At 33.7% G+C, this 21,630-nt stretch overlaps 2 protein-coding genes across 2 annotated transcripts; both read right to left on the bottom strand.

The window, feature by feature from the left end:
• Positions 1-836: 836 nt before the first annotated feature.
• On the bottom strand, positions 837-1,876 carry LOC118575663 (olfactory receptor 4P4-like). The gene has a single exon (XM_036176115.1). It carries the CDS (start codon positions 1,847-1,849, stop codon positions 920-922), a length of 930 nt encoding a protein of 309 aa, XP_036032008.1. The 5' UTR covers positions 1,850-1,876; the 3' UTR covers positions 837-919.
• A 10,993-nt stretch (positions 1,877-12,869) lies between these two features.
• LOC118575662 (olfactory receptor 4P4-like) lies at positions 12,870-13,778 on the bottom strand. The gene has a single exon (XM_036176114.1). The coding sequence runs from the start codon at positions 13,776-13,778 to the stop codon at positions 12,870-12,872; it is 909 nt and encodes a 302-aa protein (XP_036032007.1).
• Positions 13,779-21,630: the final 7,852 nt, after the last annotated feature.

The raw sequence follows: 21,630 nt of genomic DNA, 5'->3' as shown, positions 1-21,630 counted from the left end.
GTCATGTCGACACACAGTAAGAAGGTAGCCCTCTGTAAGCCAAGGAGACTAGTTCTAGAGAAATCACACCTATTGGTGTCTTGATCTTGAACTTTCAGAAATGATAGGGAAAAGCAGAGGAAAGAAAAATGCCTTACCACTTTTATTCAGGACAGCCATTCCACAATAGTTTTCAAGTTTGGCCTCAGAAAACCACATGAACCGTGACTTCGATTTATTTCAACATGAAGCTTTAATGGCTTAGTGAAATTCAATATACAAAATTAGACATGATACTTTGGAAGACTAAAGTTGTATAATTAATGACTTATTTACCAATACATTATGTTGTTTATTAGTTTATATAGTTTTAGAAATAAAAATCTCTTTGTGCCATTATTATATGGAAACAGATTTACAGAATCTTTGGTTTCTGGCATATAATATCTAGTTCTTTCATTCAGTGCCTTTATTTATAAAATGTATGCTTTCAAAAGGGAATAAGATATTTCTGTTATTGAATTAAAAGTGTCCTGGACATTATGGAGCCCTGGGTCTCTATTAAAAAACAAATTAAGCAGTGGTCACAGTGATTAGTGTTCAGGACTGTGATTATGGATACATAATAGTGATAAGGATGATCAGCATACAGAACCCTGGTAAATTATCTTTATTAAGTTGTTTAGAATGTGACAGTTGATTAGCAAATAAAACTACAGGAAAATGACTGGACATACAAGAATCAAAATTCACAAAATCAACATTTGCTTTACAAAAAAATGGACCTCGATTCACTGAAATTCACATTGAAAGCAAAAAGAAGAGAGAATAAAGAAGACAACAAGCAATTATGAACTGTTATTAAAATATCATAAGCAAAGACAGGAACAAGACACTTGTAGAATATTTTGATATTCAGATACACACATTTTTGAGTCTTTCATGGAACATGCTTCTTTAACAAAGGTATTTGATGATACCATATTCTCTTTATGGCATTCTTCATCTCAGTGTTTCTCAATGTGTAGACCAGAGGGTTGAACATGGGAGCTATGATAGTGTAGAAAAGAGCAAACACTTTGTCCTCTGGGAATGTTATATTTGGTCTCATGTAAACAAAGAGAACAGGCACAAAAAACAGGACCATAATGGTTACATGGGAACTACACGTGGAAAGAGCTTTGGAACGGCTCTCTGCAGGGTAAGCTCTAACAGCATGTAATATCAGCAAGTAAGAGATCATCAAAATTACAAATGTTACCAAAGCAATTAGGCCAGAATCAACAATGACAAAGAGACCAATTCTATGTGTATCAGTGCAAGCCAATTTCAATAAAGGGAACACATCACAGAAGTAGTGATCTATCTCATTGTGGTCACAAAAGGACAAAAAGGAAATGAGAATGGACTGACTGGATGAGTGCAGAAATCCTCCAGTGCAACAGACTGCAAGGATTTCATTGCATCTCTGTCTGCTCATAATGATAGTGTAGTGCAGAGGCCTGCAGATAGCCATGCAGCGGTCATAGGCCATTGCCGTGAGAATGAAGATCTCTATGGCGCCAAGAAAATGAAGAACAAATAGCTGTGTCATGCAACTATTATAGGAAATAATCTTCTTCTCTGCAAGCAAATCAGTCAGGAGTTTGGGAGTCACTGTGGTTGTGTAGCAAAGATCAGAAAGTGATAAGTAATTGAGGAAGAAATACATAGGTTGTTCCATGAGCTGAGTGAAAGTGATAGAAATAATTATGAGCACATTGCCCATCCAAATAGCAATGTAGCAAACTAGAAATAACACAAAGCAGAGGACTTCGATGTTTTGGTTTTCAGAAAGCCCCAACAGAATAAACACAGTAGCATTTCCCATGGTTCAGTGCAGTAGAAATACATGGCAGGGCCCTGAAAAGACAGATAGGATTGATGAATGCCAGAAATGTAGAGATCATCGATGATTAACACTGTTATGAACCTGTGTTGGAGGGACTACTTCACACATTTTATGTTAGTGTTGACATGAATAAAGTTGAATTCAGTTAATCAAACAGTGAAAGAGTGTTTAAAAATGAGGATTAGTTGCTAAAAGTTTTCAACATACAACTCAGTCCTTGTAAAAGATGAGTTTGGGGTCCTTACAGACTCAAATACTGTTAAAGATAAAAGTATATGACAAAACACAAATAAGGTGTAAACTTAAACAATAGCTCTAATCTTGAATCATGGACTATATTTTACTTTGAATTTATTTAGACATTGTGTATGTGTGTGTGTGTGTGTGTGTGAGAGAGAGAGAGAGAGAGAGAGAGAGAGAGAGAGAGAGAGAGAGAGAGAGAGAGAGAAGAAGAAAGAAGAAAGAAGAAGAAAGAAGAAGAAAGAAGAAATGGAAAACAAGCACTCAAAGTAACTGGCCCAGAAGTTGATTTGGATAATTAGTTAGGGATCTGTAGACATGGTTCAGTGGTTAGACAGAGTATGGCTCTTGTATAGGAGCTTAGTTCAGTTCTTAGCACACAGGGGTGGCTCACAAGTACACCTGCTCCAGAAACCTTATAGCCATGTAAAGACACAGAGACATACACACAATAAAAAAACACACTTTAAAATATTAATAGTTTTCCTCTCTTTTTCTCTATTATTACATGTGATTTATCACCATGCTGTTAATATTTTTACAATCCAAGAATATTTATATCTGTGAATATTTTTATCAAAAAATTAAATACTTAAATTATCAATGCAATATGGGAGTTATTTAAACTGAAAAATAACTAATGGAAAACGAATTAATTTGTGTAATTTTTCTTTTTTAATTTTATATAAATATATAAATGCATCATTTCCACCCTTTCCTTCTTTCCCTCCTGCACATGTGAAGTTCCACCCCCTTACTTTTCCCGTAATACCCCAACAGTGTAGCTTCCTATACATGATCTGAAAAGATAAGGTAGACATGCTTATAGAGAAGGGAGAGATCCCCCTCTCAAACACACACAAAGAACTACAGGCAACTAAGAAATACAAAGAAATATCCTCCACAAGGATGAGACCCCTAATTGGTTACCCAATACCAGGTGGACTGCCCTGAAATCATAGACATACAATTATATAGATAACACAGGATTTATTTATATATTTACATATTATAAATCTTAGTTAAATGATATGTAAATAAATATAAATGTATTTCCTTTTATATGTATTAAGTGAAGCCTACATTACTAATTTGTATTTTATCCATCTTACAATAGTTGTCAAAATTTATAAAGCATCTTGATACTGCATATTTCAGAAAACAAGTAATATAAAATTGTCTGTATTGGGATATATCTGAACTTTAGGTTATATATTCAAATTATGTTACTGTATATATATATATATATATATATATAGATATATAGATCGATAGATATACATATAGATATAGATAGATAGATAGATAGCAATTTTTCTTTTTCTGTTAATCAAGCTCATCTCATCTATAAGATTTGGGAATCAGCCTAGAAATAATGATTCAATCAGTGTGATGAAAATTAATCTAGTAAATGATCAGTGACTTCCTAGCCAGAGATTAAGATATGAACTTATAATTTAAACTCTGATCGTATAGAATCAGTATTCTAGAAATTCAGTAAATCTGATATTGAATAAATTGGCAATTTCATGTCATAAGATAACTTAACCATGGGAGGAACAGACTCCCTAGTTAATTTTTTTTATATCTAAACAATACGATTATCTTTAAAGACCACAGGGAGAATCAGTAAAGCAATTTTAATTCATCCATCAATCATAAAATGACAACCAAACAGGATTTGATTTATAAAAATTGAGATAGTTAAGGATTCCTAGCACTTCTAATTTAGTACTGTTCTCAATAATTTTGGAAGAATAACATAATATTAACCAATAATCCACTAACTTTATAGTAAATTTGACTCCCAATCCGAGTAAAATTGTGAACTTTATTGAAAACATCTTTTGTATATTCTAATAAGTTTCAAAATATCATTTCTCATCTACTCATTTGTTAACTTCCCTTCCAATCTCTTTGTTCTAAATTAAGTTGGCATGTTAACTCCCACAATAAAAATGAAAACTGCCATTTTTGCTACTGTTGAGAAAGAATTAATTTATTTCTACAATGTGATTTGAAGATTTATAATTGTCCTTTAGCCAAACCACTGAATTCCATCACTATTAACACTGATTTTACTAAGACATGAGGAAATAATTGCTATCTATTGAGCAATGGTCAATATACAACTTTGGGCAACTCATTCATTTTTGTTCATATGAGTCATACAGCAGGATTAGTTTAGTCAGGTTCATAGATAAAATGCATTGCTTTATGCATTTTATATGAATAAAATTTATATTATTAAACAAAATGAAAATCATTTCACATATAAATTGAAACTCTGAAAATTGTGTTATTAAACAATACTTGATCAAAAGTAATGATCATTCTCTTTTCACATATTGATAGAAAAACTTCCATTTTTGATTATTCTAATAAATATGGCCTGAAGTTATATTCCAGTTATGAAACAGATTTGAGTATCTAGCTACATTTTTTTCTCAAGCCACAGCTAAGATTTTATTCTGCTTCTTGACAGGTTTTCATCAATTTATTTGGGCATTCATTGTTCACTATCTATAAACTGTCATCCAAAGTTTAGAATTTGAGACACTCAAAAATGTGTGACATAATTTCTCCCCTTGTGTCTTAAATTTAAATGTAAATTTCACCATGTCCAACTGACTTTGATGTAGATCTGAAAAATAGTTATAGAATTATAAATGTAAAAATTAATTGACTCTTTCATGATCAAGTATGCAGAGACCCACCAAAGGTGCATATAGCATATCACAACTTTGAAATTAGAATTTTCTCGGCCTGGAAGCAAATGGCTTGTATGCAGTGAATATAACGAAAGCCACAAAATGAATTTAACCCCAGTCTCTCACCTCTTTCAACATTATCTTTTTTTTTTTTTTTAACCATCATACTTATAGCGTTCAGTGTATGAAGGCAATCTCATATTACTGGTATTTGCATGAAAAAAAATTGAATTTACAAATGTACCTAAATAAAAAACAAAAATAATGTACCTAAATCAAAAAGATACAAAAATGAAATCTACAAGCTAGGTATGCTATCCTACATATTCTATATATTTATGAACAAAAAACTTATGGCTCTGTTTCCTGTCTAAACAAGTAATGGATCCTTCAGGCTCAGCCTCCACTACCATTAGAGAGCAGCAATGGCCACTCTGCAAGAACAACAGATTGAATACAAAAGATTGTGACATATTTTCTAATGTAGCTTTCCATTCTCTTAATGATTTGCTCTTAGCACAGATATGCACAATGCTGAAAAATTTTAGTAATGTATAACAGTATTTTAGTTAAGATTTGATACTTACTCTCCCAATCATTGCCAAATGTAATTTTTCAGCCAGTCTTTAAACATAGGAAAGTAAAACAACTACAGCTTATTATGATCATAGCATGATAAAATATCTGACTTTGTTAAGTTATTTTCATGAAGCATCAGTAGGTATAACTTTCACCTTGGTGTTAAAGCCTTCATTTAAGGAATTAATACTATGAATGCAATAGAACTAAGAAGTATTTGTAAGCCTATTTCACCAAGTACATACTAAGTCATGAATATAATAATGATTAACTTCCGGTCTTATATTTAAAAATAGTAGAGTTAAATTTAAAGCAATGCAAATAAAATTTCTAAATACCTATGGTATAATAAATCTATTACTACTACTACTTAAAGCAGATATGCAATGCCCCAAGCATTTCATTTTAAGTCCTTATTAGCTGGAAGCTCTATCTGTTTTGATTTTCATGAATCTAATCCTACAAAGGAGAGGAATGTCTTATGAGCTTCCAACAAACACTAAGAAAAATATGCATATTTGTTTTGAATCCCAGCCTCTTCTCATGGCTTGTGTGATTTTTTTGTCATATAATAGTTTTCCTCCAGTAATAGCAGTACTGGTAAGTACATTTATAATCATCACTTATAGCACTAGTTAGTTTGAAATAATTAACTCTCAATTCTTAGATAAGTTCATGAGAGAGTAACTCAAGCCAGTAAAGATGCTTAAAATAATTCTGGCCAGTCTTCTTTATTTATATCCTTCCAGTATATGCTAAGTATTAATCCTTAAATATTCATTGAATGATGAAAATAAAACACTTCAAATACTTAAATTGGTATGTAAATAATTATTCAATAATCTCATAATCATCAACACAATCTACATCAAACATGGGAAGTAAAAACAGAGAAATTTAGAGTTGCTTCTGTTTGACTAATTAGTGCTTTTTTAGGTTGAGTACAGTTAATTCTCTTTTTATGTGTGTTTAGGTGTTTTGTCTTTCCCTTTGCTTGCCTCTAAGGAACAGGGAGAGAGCAAATGGTTCTTGCCAGAATCTATTTCATGTTTCAATATTTGCTTTTGAATTTCTTGGTAGGCTGTGAATACCTTTATGTTTAATCAATATTCCATTATACTACTAAACCTTCTAGTGATTTTTCTTGATGTGAAATTTTCTAAGTAGGCATTAAGTCCACCTATCTCTGAAATGTCACATTATAATACCTATGGGCAAAATTTTGAATTTTTCTCTAAGTAAATTCCCTCTCTAAATTAAAGCAGATACCTCTATTTATCTTTTACTTGTATTAATTTTTACACAGAGGAGTCAAAAAGTAGATAATGTATTCAGACAGATGATCAGGAGGGAAAAAATATTTACATTAACTTAGTTCAGGTTTCACACTTTGTGAGTCAATTATTTCATTTCCTTTGTCCTGCTATCTGACTTTCTACATTGATATTTTAATATTCCACAACACACACACTTTTCAGTATTTTTTGATCTTCCTGTATTTATCTCCCTCTCTGTACAGTATAGGAGTTGCCTATAGGAAAATATCTTGCATCTTCTTAAGACAACTGACACCTGTCACTCATGAAATGTTCACACAAAGTAGAAGCCATGTTTTTATAAGAAAAAACAATTTAAAGTTAAGTGGAATAAGTTAAAAATACAAATTGGTCAAATCATAATATGTATTTCTATTACAAAAATTATTTCCAGAGTAAATAAGACTCATAAAATCACTGGCCAACTTTATAAAATGATAAACAATCAAAAATAGCATTTGTCTTTAGTTCCATGCATTGATTTTTTTCCTTTCATAAGTAACGTGGATTTACCTGACAACATTATGAACTTACCAGATTAATTTTCTGTAGAGACAAGTTGTCAGAGAAGCTGAAGCTAGCACTGGATGTGGGTTATAAATAGTCATCCAGCCACAAATGACGTTGCTAGTGATCTGGAGATCTCAGGCATTGTGTATCCCCTGAACATTAGTGACTGGCTTCTCTCTCAACTTTACACAGATTGTGTGGTCAAAAGAAATTCAAATTTACATTTTTGAAGGACAGATCAACTCCATATTCTCTACATTTTTCTAAGAGAAGATAATACCTTTGACTCCTATGTCAATGGGATTATTTTCCTTGTTGATAGTAGAATTTCAGAAGAAAAAATATCTAATGTCTTTTATTATTGATTTCAATGAATTTAGAAAACTTACAGTAAATGAATTTTTGAAAATACACATTTCATTTTTTATACAGTTCATGTTCATTTCTTCACGCATTTCTCATTCATCATTAAGAAGTACAGGTAATGCATTATTTTATTAAAAATAGGTTTTTAATTAAAATGGAAATATATCATTTTCCACCCTCCCTCTCTTCCCTCCAGTCTCTCCCAGGCAGCTTCCATCACACCCCTTCTTGTTGCCTTCCTTTCAAGATGATAGCCTCTCTTTCTTTATTGTTGTCACACACGCACACACTCACACACACACACACAAACACACACACACACGCACACGCACACACAAACACAAAATTTATACATTTTTGTATGCACATACTTTTTTTAATTTACTCTTTCTAAAATCTCATTTACCACATACCATTAATCCTATAATTTAGGCTAAAATTAGGATAGTTTAAAGTATACAAGCATACCATATACTTGATCTTGGTGGAACACATCAATTGCATAGAAGGGTTGGGAGTTCAAGTCTAACCTAGATTAAAGGTACATATTTTAAAACAGAGGGAGGAAGGAACATTGATGTAGGGGCCTGGCAAATGCCAACATTGCAATTTACCATTGTTGGCATGTCGAGCATACAACTTCCACACACATACACTGACAATGGTTCAGGGAAGGGTGATAAATGGAAAAAAAAGAATGAAAGTGATAAATTGAAGCCTTCTGATTTAAACTAAATCCATTCATATTTTAAAGGCACAAGATACAAATAGTAAAACCTACAACCTTCCTCCTCAAAAATGTTACAATTATTTTAAAAAGGTAAAATTCTCAACTACTCAGCATTTACCACCATGGATTTATCTACCTCTTACTATGAAATAAATAACACAGGCAAGAATGAATAAATAAATAAATAAACAAACAAACAAACAAACAAACAAAAATACCAAGTCACTCTCCAGGAAAGACACAGGATGGGAAAAGTATTTTCAATTTGTTCTTTTAAGTTCCAGAAGCAGAACAATTAAAATTGGAAGATTCTGATAAATCAGCAGAGGAATATAGAATAGATGATAGAAGATCGAATTCTGGGAAGAACATATCTAAGAGGTTAAGGAGTGGTATTCTGTGCTATATAGAGAAGGAATGAATATTTTATTCATCCAATTATTTATCAGGATATATTGCATGAGAAAAGAATCTATTTTCAATAGAATGGGGAAATGAAAGAATTAATGAATTGATGAATAAATAATTTGTTGACAGAAGTTTCTGTCCTGCCAACAATTTCCAAATAAACACACTGAGGTTTATATTAATTACAAACTTTTGGTTGATAGCTCGGGCTTTTTACTAGGTAACTCTTACATTTTAAATTACCTCATCTTTCTTTTTTATCTAATTTTATTTTTATTTTAGAATTTTTTTAGCCATTTTGCAAACCAACCACAGAACCCCCTCTCATCCCTCCTCCTTCTCTCCAACTTACCCATCCCTTCCTCCAAAAGGGTAAGGCCACCCATGGGGAGTCAGCAAAGCCTGGTACATTCAGATGAGAGAGTACTAAGCCCCTCCCCTCTGTATCAAGGCTTAGCAAGGTATCCCATCATAGACAATGGGTTCCAAAAAGCCAGCTCATGCACCAGGGATAGATCCTGATCCCACTGCTAGGGGTCCCTCAAACAGACCAAGTTCTACAACTGTCTTCCATATGCTGAGGACCTAGTTTGGTCCCATTCAGGCTCCACAGCTTATCTATCCTTTGCTACGTAGTTCAGTACCCTTTCTCAGTACAACATGTCCATCTTGATCCTCTCTGTGTTTATAATGGCTCCTCACTCCACCTTTCTTTCTCCCTGAATTCTCAGTTTGGCTTTCCCACCTAACCTTATCCTGCCCAGCTATTAAACAGTCAGATTTTTTATTAAACCAATCATAGCAATATATACTCACATAATGTAAGGAATATTCCACATTTTCCCATTTTTGTCTAATTTTAAAAGAAGGTTTAATTTTAACATAGTGAAATTGTATACAACAAAACAGTTATTAAGTAAGAATTATAGTTACAACATCCAATTCATTTGTATTTGGCAAATTTAGAGAAAATAGTCTAATATGTCTTATCTTTGTGACTCTAAATTTTATATGTAATTTATCTTTTATCATAACCAAGGAAAACTAACTATGACTATTGTGGAAGTTTCTGTTCCACAAGCAGCTCCCAAATAAACACCTGAGGCTTGCATTAATTACAAATGCTCAGCCAATAGCCCAGGCTTGTCATTATTTAACTCTTACATTTTAAATTAACATATATTTCTTATCTATGTTTTTGTCTCATGGCTTGTGGCTTGTTACCTCATTTTCTACCCATCCTGCTTCCTCAGCATCTGGCTGCCATCTCCTCTGACTTGGCCCTTCTTCTTCCTAGTATTCACAACTTGGCTCTGCCACCTAATGTTATTCTGTTCAGCTATAGGCCAGTCAGTCTCTTTATTAAACCAATCACAGTGACATATATTCACATAGTATATAGGAATATTCTGCAATAATCCAGTAAATAATATTTTTTTAATCTTAAGTAAGTACAAGTTAAGAAATATAATAGGTAAGGACTAAGGAGATGAAATTTTGTTTATGCTTTTATTTTGTAGCCAACACATTTACTTAAAGTAGGTATGTATATGTACGTGTTTATACATAAATATACCTGAACTTCATTACATAAAATATAATACAGTAATGACAACCACAGTCTTAATTTCTGTTCTAGTTTTGATTGTAATACATACATAAAAACTGAAGTGGCATACCTATTATATCTTACATACTGAAACCTGTATCATACTTGTGGCTAAAGCAAATGGAAGGAAGCATGGATGAGGGAGACACGAAGATACAGGGAGAGAAAGTTCCCAATGTTACTGCCCCTTGGTCTAGTGTCTACATATCATTTTGAAAGGTACCTCTGAGCAAGGTTAGTTACATCTCCAACATGTTCAAGAGCCTGACCATTGAACCAAATAGTCTATGTACTGTTTCATGAGAAATGTGAATGGATTAAGTTGCTGCCTTTGAGAATATGAATTGAAATTGATAACAATGTGAATGTATATAGGCTGGGGATAGCTGACCTTAGGGGTGGTAACTTAGGCAATATTGATAAATTTAAGAGTTTCCATATAAGTAACTATATCACATCCTTGTGTTAGCTTCACTCATGCAAACTAATCATAGTTAATTGAATCTATCTGGTTATATGATGAAATGGGCTCAATTAGATCCTCAGAATATTCTGTAAATGGATGAAAAATACTACCAACAAGAAATGTGTATTGCTTCATGTTGCCAGGCAAGTAAGTGATTTCCACTAAAACTAAGGAAATGAGGTTTTAGGGAAAAGGAGAAAGAGTGAGCCCAGGAAAGTGGAAAGACAAATATAGAGGAGATTATAACCTATAAAGGGGGAAATTTGGAACAAATGAGGGCAATGAAACAGACAGACAGTTTGAAAGACAAAACCCAGTTACCACTATTATGATGCTAAGGGACCATAACAAAATAACTCCCACTGATAAATTGCTACATTAATAAATCAGTGCATCATCCAACCAGTGCATCATCAGAGAAGGCTCCTCTTATACTAGATGGCAATTAAAACAGAGACTCACAACTTGACACTGTGCCAATAATGATAAATTTGGAACACTCTGAACTAAATGAGATGTGGTTACCAAACCCCTCCCTTCAAGGATCTGGATCTGCATTTACTAGAGGTGGTAAATGATACTAAAAAAAAGACCATCATTCAGATACAACAGGACTGATACACAACTCACAAGACTGTAACAGCAATATAGGTTCACTCCAGACAAAGATCTGATAATGGCAAAGGCGAATTAGATGCAAAATCTCCCCCCAACAAAGAAGATATTTCCAAATGATACCTGCTTGGAAAAGAAAAATTGTTTTTTGTTGTTTGTTTTTTGTTTTGTTTTGTTTTGTTTTTGCAGTGCAGAGTCACTGAGTATATCAACCATACTCCGGGGTAGTCCCCATTTCTGAGAGTAGTTGGCCAACTCAAGATGGACTTCATGTTTCTTTGTAAACGTTTTGTTTTTGTATTACTTTTGTCTGTTTATTCTGTCTTCACTTGGATCTTATGCTGAGAGAGAGAGAGAGAGAGAGAGAGAGAGAGAGAGAGAGAGAGAGAAAGAATGTGAAGTTGGTTAGGTAGAGGGGCTAGAAGTTCTGGGAAGAGTTGGAGATAGGAAAGAATATAATCAAAATATATTGTATGAAAAAAAAAAAGAAAAACAGAAAAAGGGTAGGAGGCAGCAAGAGAGCTGAGAGGGAGGGGGGGAACCAGAACACAAAACAAACCATTACGTCATCTATTAAATATTAGATAAAATAATCTAAAAACAGAAAAAAGAAATTCCTTAGCACCCTGTCATTTGACTAAGGTGACCTGAATCCTTTCTCATGTAAGGGTATCAACAAAATCAGACATGTACTATACTTCCCAATGTGCAATCTTAGATCAGGTAAACTAAATAAGTTTTATTGGGAAGAAGAAAAAATTGTACTTCCTCATTCAGTGATTTCACAACCTGAGGAGAGTTGAAGAGATAAGCTAATAAATTCACCCTAAACCTGAAAATATCTACAAACCCACTGTGTGAGCCTATGACTGTGGCCATCCATGCAACTACTTATATGTCTATATGTCTAGGGAGGTGCACGAGCTCGCAGCTCTCAGATAATGCATGGAGAACCTTTTCTGGCAAGATCACTCAAATTCTCTTTTGTTTCACTTTTTCATAGAATGATTTGTTTCAGAGGGTTACCATATATGGTTTATTTACAAATCCTGTCAGAATATAAAGTTCATCACTAAATCACCTTTTCTGGAGTCAGTCTCAATCTAGTTCTAAATTGTGCTGAAAGCAAGATGTTTATAGTCATGTAATAAATCAAATCTAAAAGCTAATAACATTTTAAATAAGCACGGAATTTGATTACACAATATAAGAATCGTTCTTTGACCTAGAATAGTTTCAAAGCACATTTTCTTAGTAGGTTTCACAGTGAAATATTGTTAGTAATTATTCTTCATATTCTCACCTTTTCCATTTATGAATGAGCAAAGCTCTGAACAGTTCAAATACTAATTGCTCTTCTTGATGATAAAGTCACTTTAATAGTTGCACAGTGTTTTCTTTTAACAACATATGAATAAACAAATTAATGTGTTTCTCTTGTGAGACTGTCTATTGACACCAAACCTTTTTCATAGCATTCTTCATCTCAGTATTTCTTAGAGTATAGATGACGGGGTTGAACATAGGAGCAACAATGGTGTAAAACAGCGCAAAGATTTTGTCCTCAGGGAAAGTAGTAGGAGGTCTAAGGTAGGCAAAGATGGAAGGGCCAAAGAATAAAATAACCACAGTGATGTGTGACCCACAGGTAGAACGAGCTTTGCGTCTTCCTTCTGCTGAGTGATTCCTTAATGTAAACAGTATAACCACATATGAACCAAACAGGAGAACAAAGGTTACCAAGGCAATAATTCCTGAGTTGGCAACCATGAGGACACCAGTGATGTAAGTATCAGTACAGGCAAGTTTAAGCAAAGGGAAAACATCACAGTAGTAGTGGTCAATTTCATTGGGGCCACAGAAAGGCAAACATATTAGCATAAAAACCTGGGAAAAGGAGTGGGCAGCTCCACCAACCCAGGAAGCCCAGATCAGGACATGGCACCTGGTTCTGCTCATGATTACCATGTAGTGGAGAGGTTTGCAGATGGCCACATAGCGGTCAAAGGCCATAGCTGTCAGGATTAAGACTTCAATAAGGCCAAAGAAGTGCATAGCAAAGACCTGAAGCATGCAGCTTTCATAGGAGATGCTTTTTCTTTGCACAAGCAGATCCCCAAGCAGTTTGGGTGTCATACACGAGGTATAGCAGATGTCCATAAAAGATAGGTGGCTGAGGAAATAGTACATTGGTTGGTTGAGCAGAGAACTGTCTCCAATTGAGATAAGGATCAGCAGATTACCACACAAGATGGAAAGGTAACAGAATGAGAAGAACATGAAGCAGAACACTCGTATGTTCTGCTTAGGAGACAGACCCAGGAGAAAGAATTCTGATATGTTCCTCTGGCATTCCATTTATTATAGCCTGTGCAAGAATAATTAAGTATCTATGGGAAAAGAAACCAGGTGAGAGATTTCCAGTGTGATGACAACTATATCAGCATTATAAATAAATATTAGATACCACTGTAAAAAACCACAGATGAAAATATATAAATTTAAATTGCCTTAGTATTTAGAAATTAAATTTGATATTTCAAGCAGTACTTTATCAAACTTCCCTTACAGTCTGTAATATTACTAATATCAAGGAAATTTTATCTGTTAAAATATAAATTAAAGTGACTATTTCACCCATTAAAAGCAAAATGTGCTATTGCTGTGTGTGAAATTTTAAAACATGAATGTAATTTAATACATATTTAATAATATAATATAGGGAATTCATCTTATTTTTGATTTCAGTTGCATATTTTATTTGAAACAGAGATGAATGCTAGGAGTAATTTCTTTTGCCAACATGAAATAGAGTAGCTACCTGAATGGTTTTCTGTATGAATATATTTATAAGTTTAAATATTTTTAAATGTGAATTATATGACTGATGAGAAATATTCAATGAAATATGGTAGCAGGGAGGTAGAGAGATGGGAGTTACCTACTGGGATTAATAAAATATACTACATGGAGAATATTGTAAAAATAATTTAAAAAGTTAAATATAGTTAAATTTTTATTATTGATATTTGAAAAGAAAGAAAAATTTACTGTGTTTCTCATATACACTTTAGTGTAATATATTATCTTCAGGTAAACTCTAGAGTCATAAACAGTGAGAATACAAGCACATTAGGAAGAAAGACTGAAATTAACAGATAATTTGAAAGCTATAGAATGTATGCATAAACAACAAATTGAAGGGAAGTTAATATATAATCTAAGTGCAACCTGTGTGGTAAAAATACTCTTAGCATGTACTGTTTCAGGACTTATTTGCACATTCACATATATAATTCTCTATTTTCCAGCTGCAATTCATGTTACATATTTGAAGGGCAGGAACTACACACTTCTCTGTCTGGCTCTGCTGGCAAAAGTTAAATAGCATTCAGAATGAATTTAGAAGTGAAACCTAAATTGCTAATTTAGTAATCATGCAGGAGTGTTTTTCACAAATCCTGTAGAGAGTTTTGGTCCACAGTTTCCATATTTTACAACTTCACTAATAATGACATTTGCAACTATTTGAGACTTAAAAATAGAAAGCTTTAAAAATCACTGTGTAGTACATTTTCCTAAAATTTCAATTTCAGCTGTTTTTTTCTATATTAACCATAGAAAGTCTGAAATTTGTCATGTTCTGAGAATATCTAACAATTCCTTTATAGCAGGAATCTTAAAGGTACTTGTTAATAAAAATAAACCCGATGCCAGTTATTGGGGTGAATGCTGGAAGATCAGAGAAGCAGAACAAGCCACGGCTATCTCACCTTGCTAGTTCCTCAGGTGATCCTGTTTCCTCAGGCTGGAATCTTCTGAGTCCTCCTCTAGAATGAATCTCCGCTGAACTGTGTTGCTCCAAAGCCTGAATGCTTAACCAACTAAATGCTTAACTAACTACATGCTTTATTCCTCTAGTTCCTGGTCCTCATGCCTTGTATACCTTTTTCTTACTGTCCCCAATCACTGGGATTTAAGGTTGGGTTTTGGGATTAAAGGCATGGGTTACCATGCTTAGCTGTTTCTAAAGTGGCCTTGAACTCAGAGATCCGGCTAGCTCTGCCTCCCAAGTGCTGGGATAAAAGGCATGCACCACCACCACCCAACTTCTGTTATGGCTTACTCTTCCCATTTTCTAGCCACCATTTTTGGCTTTGTTCTAGTGTCTGTCTGAACTCTTACTCCAGATATGTTTATTTTGGGGAACACACAATATTTCAGGGAAAACAATACCCACCACATTCCTTGTCTCCCATTTAATCACAGCATTAGCAAAAAAAAATGTACAAGTAATAGCACCTCCATGAAATACATCAATGTCTCATGTCTTAAATGAATTGGATCAAATTTATAGTTAAAATTTGTGCTTCATTTGTGGAATAATGTGTTACAAAAGAAAAGCAAATACAATGTCTAGCAATTAGAATAACTTACAACAAAGAACAGCCTCCAATGTCATTGGTTCAATTCTTAATGATGACACCTTAATTAATAACTTAAAAGTAACAAAATAAATGTTTGGTACCTATAATGGTAACAGTATGAAAATTACCTGCACATGAATTACAGATGTTCTCCAGGTTAGTTTTCTCTTACTCCTTATCACACATCTACCCTTTTCAGTAGCTCATCTTGCTCAGCATGCTTGACATAAACACTTGAAATAAAAAGGAAGACTGTATAACAGTCTGAAAAATTTAAATTCTCAAAAAAAAATCTCAGGATGATTGCATTTATCTTTTCTACATGGAAAATTCCAGTACTGTATTAGAAGATATTTCTTCAGTCTATAAGAAAATTATCCTATCTTTTGAAAGCTGATAATTTTTTTATACTTACTCTTACATAAGATTAATGAGAACATTTTGAGAATACCATTCACAAATACATTCAAATCTATATTTTCACAGATATATAACTAGCTCTATAAGCATACAGGAGCCAAGTGCAAACAAAATAAGTCATGACATCTTTAAATTTGAATGCAGAGCTACTTCTTCCCTCAGGAGCTCTCCTTAAATGATGTTAATAGCACAGCACTCCATTGTACACCTTTGTAAACTTCTTCTTCAGGGCTCTTATGAATTTTGAGCTACAAGTCACTTTCCTCTTTTGTAGTAGCAACTCCCTTTGCAATGTGTCTCTAGAGTCCAGTATTATTGTTGAGATCCACAGAGCCTCAAGGACTTTTCACTCATTTGACTAATTTCATTCTCTGAAAAACAAGAAGAGAATCACTGAAGGAACACTGAGTTTTCTTTGGAGTGGATCTTAATTCTGGAGAGGATAAATAAAGATAAGTGTGAGTGTATGTGTCTGCCTCTGTCTCTCTTTCTCTTTGTGTGTGTATATATACATATATATATATATGTGTGTGTGTGTGTGTGTGTGTGTGAGAGAGAGAGAGAGAGAGAGAGAGAGAGAGAGAGACAGAGAGACAGAGAGACAGAGACAGACACAGAGAGAGAGAGAGACAGAGGGATACAGAGAGACAGACAGACAGACAGAAATACTTCAGAATGCTGTCAAGAAGCATCAGGGAAGGAAAGACACAGACTCAGACACATGACAGTTCCCTTATGAATTCTGTGATTTGAATCTGAATAATTTTGACCGGCTGTCACAGAACAACAATGGACTATTCATTCTTCCGACACTGATTTCCTTGTGTGTTGAGATGACAAAAAATGCATGTTAAAATTAAGATACACTGCCACTCCCACTGATAAATGAGACTATTGAAATATATCTTTGAAGAGTAGTAGATGATGAAAGGAGACAAGAGCTTATGTGTGTGTGAGTGTGTGTGTGGTTGTTAGAGTTTTAAATATTAAGTTTCCACTATAGGCTTACAGTTAAAGGTGTGGCCCCAACCCAATGGCACTATTTGTTTTTATGGTCTTCTTGCTTTGTTTTGCCATTTTTTGTCTTGTTGGCTTTTTGCTTGTATGCTCTGATTTCTTTTCTAAAAGAGAAAGAACATAAAGTTGGGTGGGTGTATAGGGAGTGAGGTTCTGAGAGGAGTTGAGAAAGGAAAAATTAAAATATATTCTATGAAAAAGAAAGGATATATATATATATATATATATATATATATATATATATATATATATATATATATAAAATTGTTGTACACAACATTCTTGGGTAGATGTGAACAAATGTCTACTAACCCCAAATAAGACATCAATGACAGACTAAAGTATAATAGCACTAAAGTCCAACATGGTGAATCAATGAGTTTTATTGCGGTTACTCCCAGGAATCAAATTGAGGGATTGCTGACAGGAGTAGAAATGACCCAAAGTCAACTGCATCAATGATTCCCACTCCAGCATGGGTGGTAGCTCATGACAGCCAGAAATGAGCACACTGCCCAATCTGCTGGCAGTTCAAGAGATTAGAGAGCTTGTCTTCCAGGCAGCTCATTCAGTTGATCTGAGCCTCTTCCAGGTGCCTGGTCCTCAGCTTCTTCTAGACAGTTCAGCTTGCCTGAGACTATCTCACAGTAGCGTTATAGGTTGTATGTTATAGATTACATACCCTTGGGAAGGGAGTGTCTTAGTGAATTTGGTCAATATCAATCAGGGATTGAATTGATTCAGGGATTTTAAAGGATATTGAATTGTTCCTAAAGACACTGTTCGTGAGCTGTGTCACTCCCCTTTGACATCCTGCACTTTTACAAGCTTAGGTTACACTGTAGCTTCAGTTATGGTCTCCACTTTAACACTCTTCCCTAAAATACCCTGTTGTTGACGTTCCCCTTAACACCCTGTGCCTTAACATGTTTTCCTCCAAAATGAAATTTTTTAATCTGGAAAATAAATGTTGTATGATGTAAGAATACCAAGAAAGTTCACCATGAAAACCCATGAGTTTTATAGGGGTAACTTACAGAAATATGGTTGAGGCATTATTTACAGAAACAAAAAATGACTCAAGGACAGCTGTACTACCAAAAGCTTAACCCACCAGGGCTGAGGGCACGTGAAATTTGGAAATTTGAATCTTACTGTACAACTTGCAGGTAAATTCACAGGTTGTATAATGTCTTTTCCAGGTTGCTCAACTAGACCGAGGCTTTTCCAGGAAATTCACTAGGTCTCTGACCCTTCAAGGTAGCTCTGATGATCTCTCCTCTCAGGAAGCTTGGCTGATCTCCATCTTCCAGGCAGGCCATCTAATCTGAGCCTCTTCTGTGCTGAGTCTGACTCCCCACAATTACTTTTTCTTACACAAGTCTGAGGAGGGATGGGCCTAATGAATCTAATCATCACATTCAGGAACTTCCTGAAGCTATTTATTTATTTATTTATTTATTTATTTATTTACTTCTTGAATTTTAAGGAGCTACCTCAGGAAATAATGTTTCTCTTCCTTTACAACTTTAGATTCCCATAAGAAGAAATAATGTTTTACATCTACGGAAATTGCTACCCAATATTGAGGGGTTACGTTTGGCCTGGGGTTTCTGAAATGTCAGCCCATAATCTTTGGTTCTATGGAGTCTTAGTTAATAGTTAGTTAGAACATCATGTTTTTGAGGAAACTTTGTTTTGAAGTCATTACAATACTATATACATTCATATATGTTCATAGATTTATATTGATATATTGATAAACATTATACATATATATATATGTATATAGGTACGTAAGCATATATATTATTACCTTTGAATTTAAAATATAGTATGTTTATATACACACATATTAATTTATGTCCTTGATTTTTTTCATTCTCACTTTTCAATGACAAAATTTTTGTCTCATTTGTCAATGAGAGGGGCAAAGTATTTTATTTTAACGTATATTTCTTCTTATCTCTGTTCCTTTGTGACTCACATCTAAAATCATTCAGTGAAGGAAGAACAAACAGTCCATTTATTGATTTGAGACAACTGGTAAAAAATAGTCAAATGCAAATCGCCATGCTGATCATGAGACTGTGTTTCTTTCCCTGATGCTCCCTGTTGATGTTCTGGAGATACCTCTCCTCACCCCTCCCCTATTTCCCGCCTCCTCCTCTCCTTTCTCTCTCTTTCCTTTCTCTCCTTCCCTATCTCACTCTTCTTTATCCCTATTGCATTCACAGATTCACATACACACACACACACACACACACACACACACACACAGAAATATGTTATTTTTCCTCTGCAAAAATTGAGAACTCCAGCAATGGAAACCCAATGTCCTTTCTGGTCTACCCAAGGTTTCTTCCTGCTTTTTGAGGAGGAAATTAACCAGATCAAGAAGAATTTATTTCTTAAGCCACTCTAGATCGAAATAAGAGTACTCATCTCTAGAGACAGAGTACTCAGAGAGTGGCTACTACAAGAGAAAGAAAATTTAAGCCATAAAATTATCAAGAGGATTGTGGGATACAGACATTTCTCAATACTATTATATTGTGATCATCATTTTTAACAGGCTCTTGAAGGAACAGATTCTCATTGCATTAACATTTAAATGAAAATATCATGAACTTTTTTGTTTATATTTGGTTCATTATAAGGATCTTAACACTTAGTATTTGTGTGTGCATGGTATTTTAACATGGTTTTTAATCTTGAGTAAGAATAAGTACAAAGAAGAATCAGCAATTAAATACATACAATTTTTTTAGATTGAATAAATGTTGCAATGTATATCCAGATGCATAATAAACTTCATTGTCCTTACAAGACAGTGAAATTTTTATTTTGGAGGAAACCCTGAATTTTTTTTTTTGGAAATTAAATCGGTTAGGTCTATTTTATAGTGTTATTTTATGTGTATATATGTAGGCAAGCTCAGGTAACTAGGTAACTAGATAAGGTAAGTAAGTGTATGAAGAGAAATAACAGAAAACTAAGTTGAAAAACATTCATAATGCACATAAAGGTAAACCTTGTAACTTTCATTGTAAAATTACCATAAGTGTTTGACAATTGCTTTTGTTAATTTTAAGGTTATTTGTTCAGATATTGTCAATAGAATTTGAGCAAGAATACTCTGGTCTTAATATTTTGTTTAATATGTAATAAAACAGAATTTTAAATTTAGAGAATCTATTAAGACAACAGTGTTTATATTTTTCATGTATCTACAAAAATCAAACTATGGGGGAAAAGGCCACTTTTCCAAAAGACTACTTCAAAACTATGAAATATTAAAATTAAATTTTACTTAGTTTTGATAATATACAATTTAACTGTTTAAGATAAGCATAAACAGCATTATAATTTATATAATACCATCAGAGAACATTTATGTTGCCACTTGAACTGTCTATATTCATACATGTTCAGATTTTCACCCAAAGTTGAATATTATTGCTCTTTTTCAAAATAAATGTAACTCTTAAAGTTCATTTACATATCCTAAAATCCATGTGTATTTTAATTATCTTCCTTTGCATATAATCGTATTAGGCAGTCCTTTTTAAAAAATTATATGTTATTTCCTTGGAATGGATTTTTAAATGAAGATGAGCAAACAAACAGCTGGGGTTAATGGTGTGTGTGTTTCCCAACTACTGGTAGGAAATGCATGAGATCTCAAGTGCTGGGATTAAAGGTGTGTGCCACCAATGTGTGGCTCTGTTTCTCTCCTAGACTGAATCAGTCTCACATAGTCCAATGTGGCTTTGAACTCACAGAGATTCAGATGGATCTTTGCCTCCAGAGTACTAGGATTAAAGGTGTGCCATTACTGCCTGACCTCTATGAATAATCTAATGACTTGTTCTGTTCTTTGATCTACAGGCAAGCTTTATTTCTTAGATTACAAATATCATCACACAACAGTCACTATATTTTGATAAAACTTTCTTCTGATTTCTCTATATGAGCTCTTGAAGTACTCTTCTGCCATAAGGAATTTAACTCATTAGTTTCATTTTGGAAAAATTTTGAGTTATCACCAGAAATTAGCAGGAGGTAGATATCCCATGTATGCATGATACCCCCCACACACACATAGCCCATCTGAATGGTATATTTTAAGACATAATATGTATTTAGGTGTCCTTTAAATCTTCTCAATGTTTAGACACATTTTTATATTAGCATTAAATAACCTTTCATCAATGTTCTATATAATTAAAGGGTATTGTGGTAAGTACTACCATGCCACCACAGTATAATTCCCTTGTTTCTAGAGAACACTTTATTTCTTTTTTTTGTGACTTTGAACTCATTTCAGCAATAATTCTCTCTCC

Source organism: Onychomys torridus, unplaced genomic scaffold (genome assembly GCF_903995425.1).
Source record: "Onychomys torridus unplaced genomic scaffold, mOncTor1.1, whole genome shotgun sequence".
Lineage (NCBI taxonomy): Eukaryota > Metazoa > Chordata > Mammalia > Rodentia > Cricetidae > Onychomys > Onychomys torridus.
The sequence above is the reverse complement of the archived record's forward strand: the minus strand, read 5'-3'. Positions and strand labels throughout refer to the sequence as shown.

Coding starts and splice junctions, on each gene's coding strand:
- LOC118575663 (XM_036176115.1), bottom strand. CDS start 1,849: ATGGGAAATGCTACTGTGTTTATTCTGTTGGGGCTTTCTGAAAACCAA.
- LOC118575662 (XM_036176114.1), bottom strand. CDS start 13,778: ATGGAATGCCAGAGGAACATATCAGAATTCTTTCTCCTGGGTCTGTCT.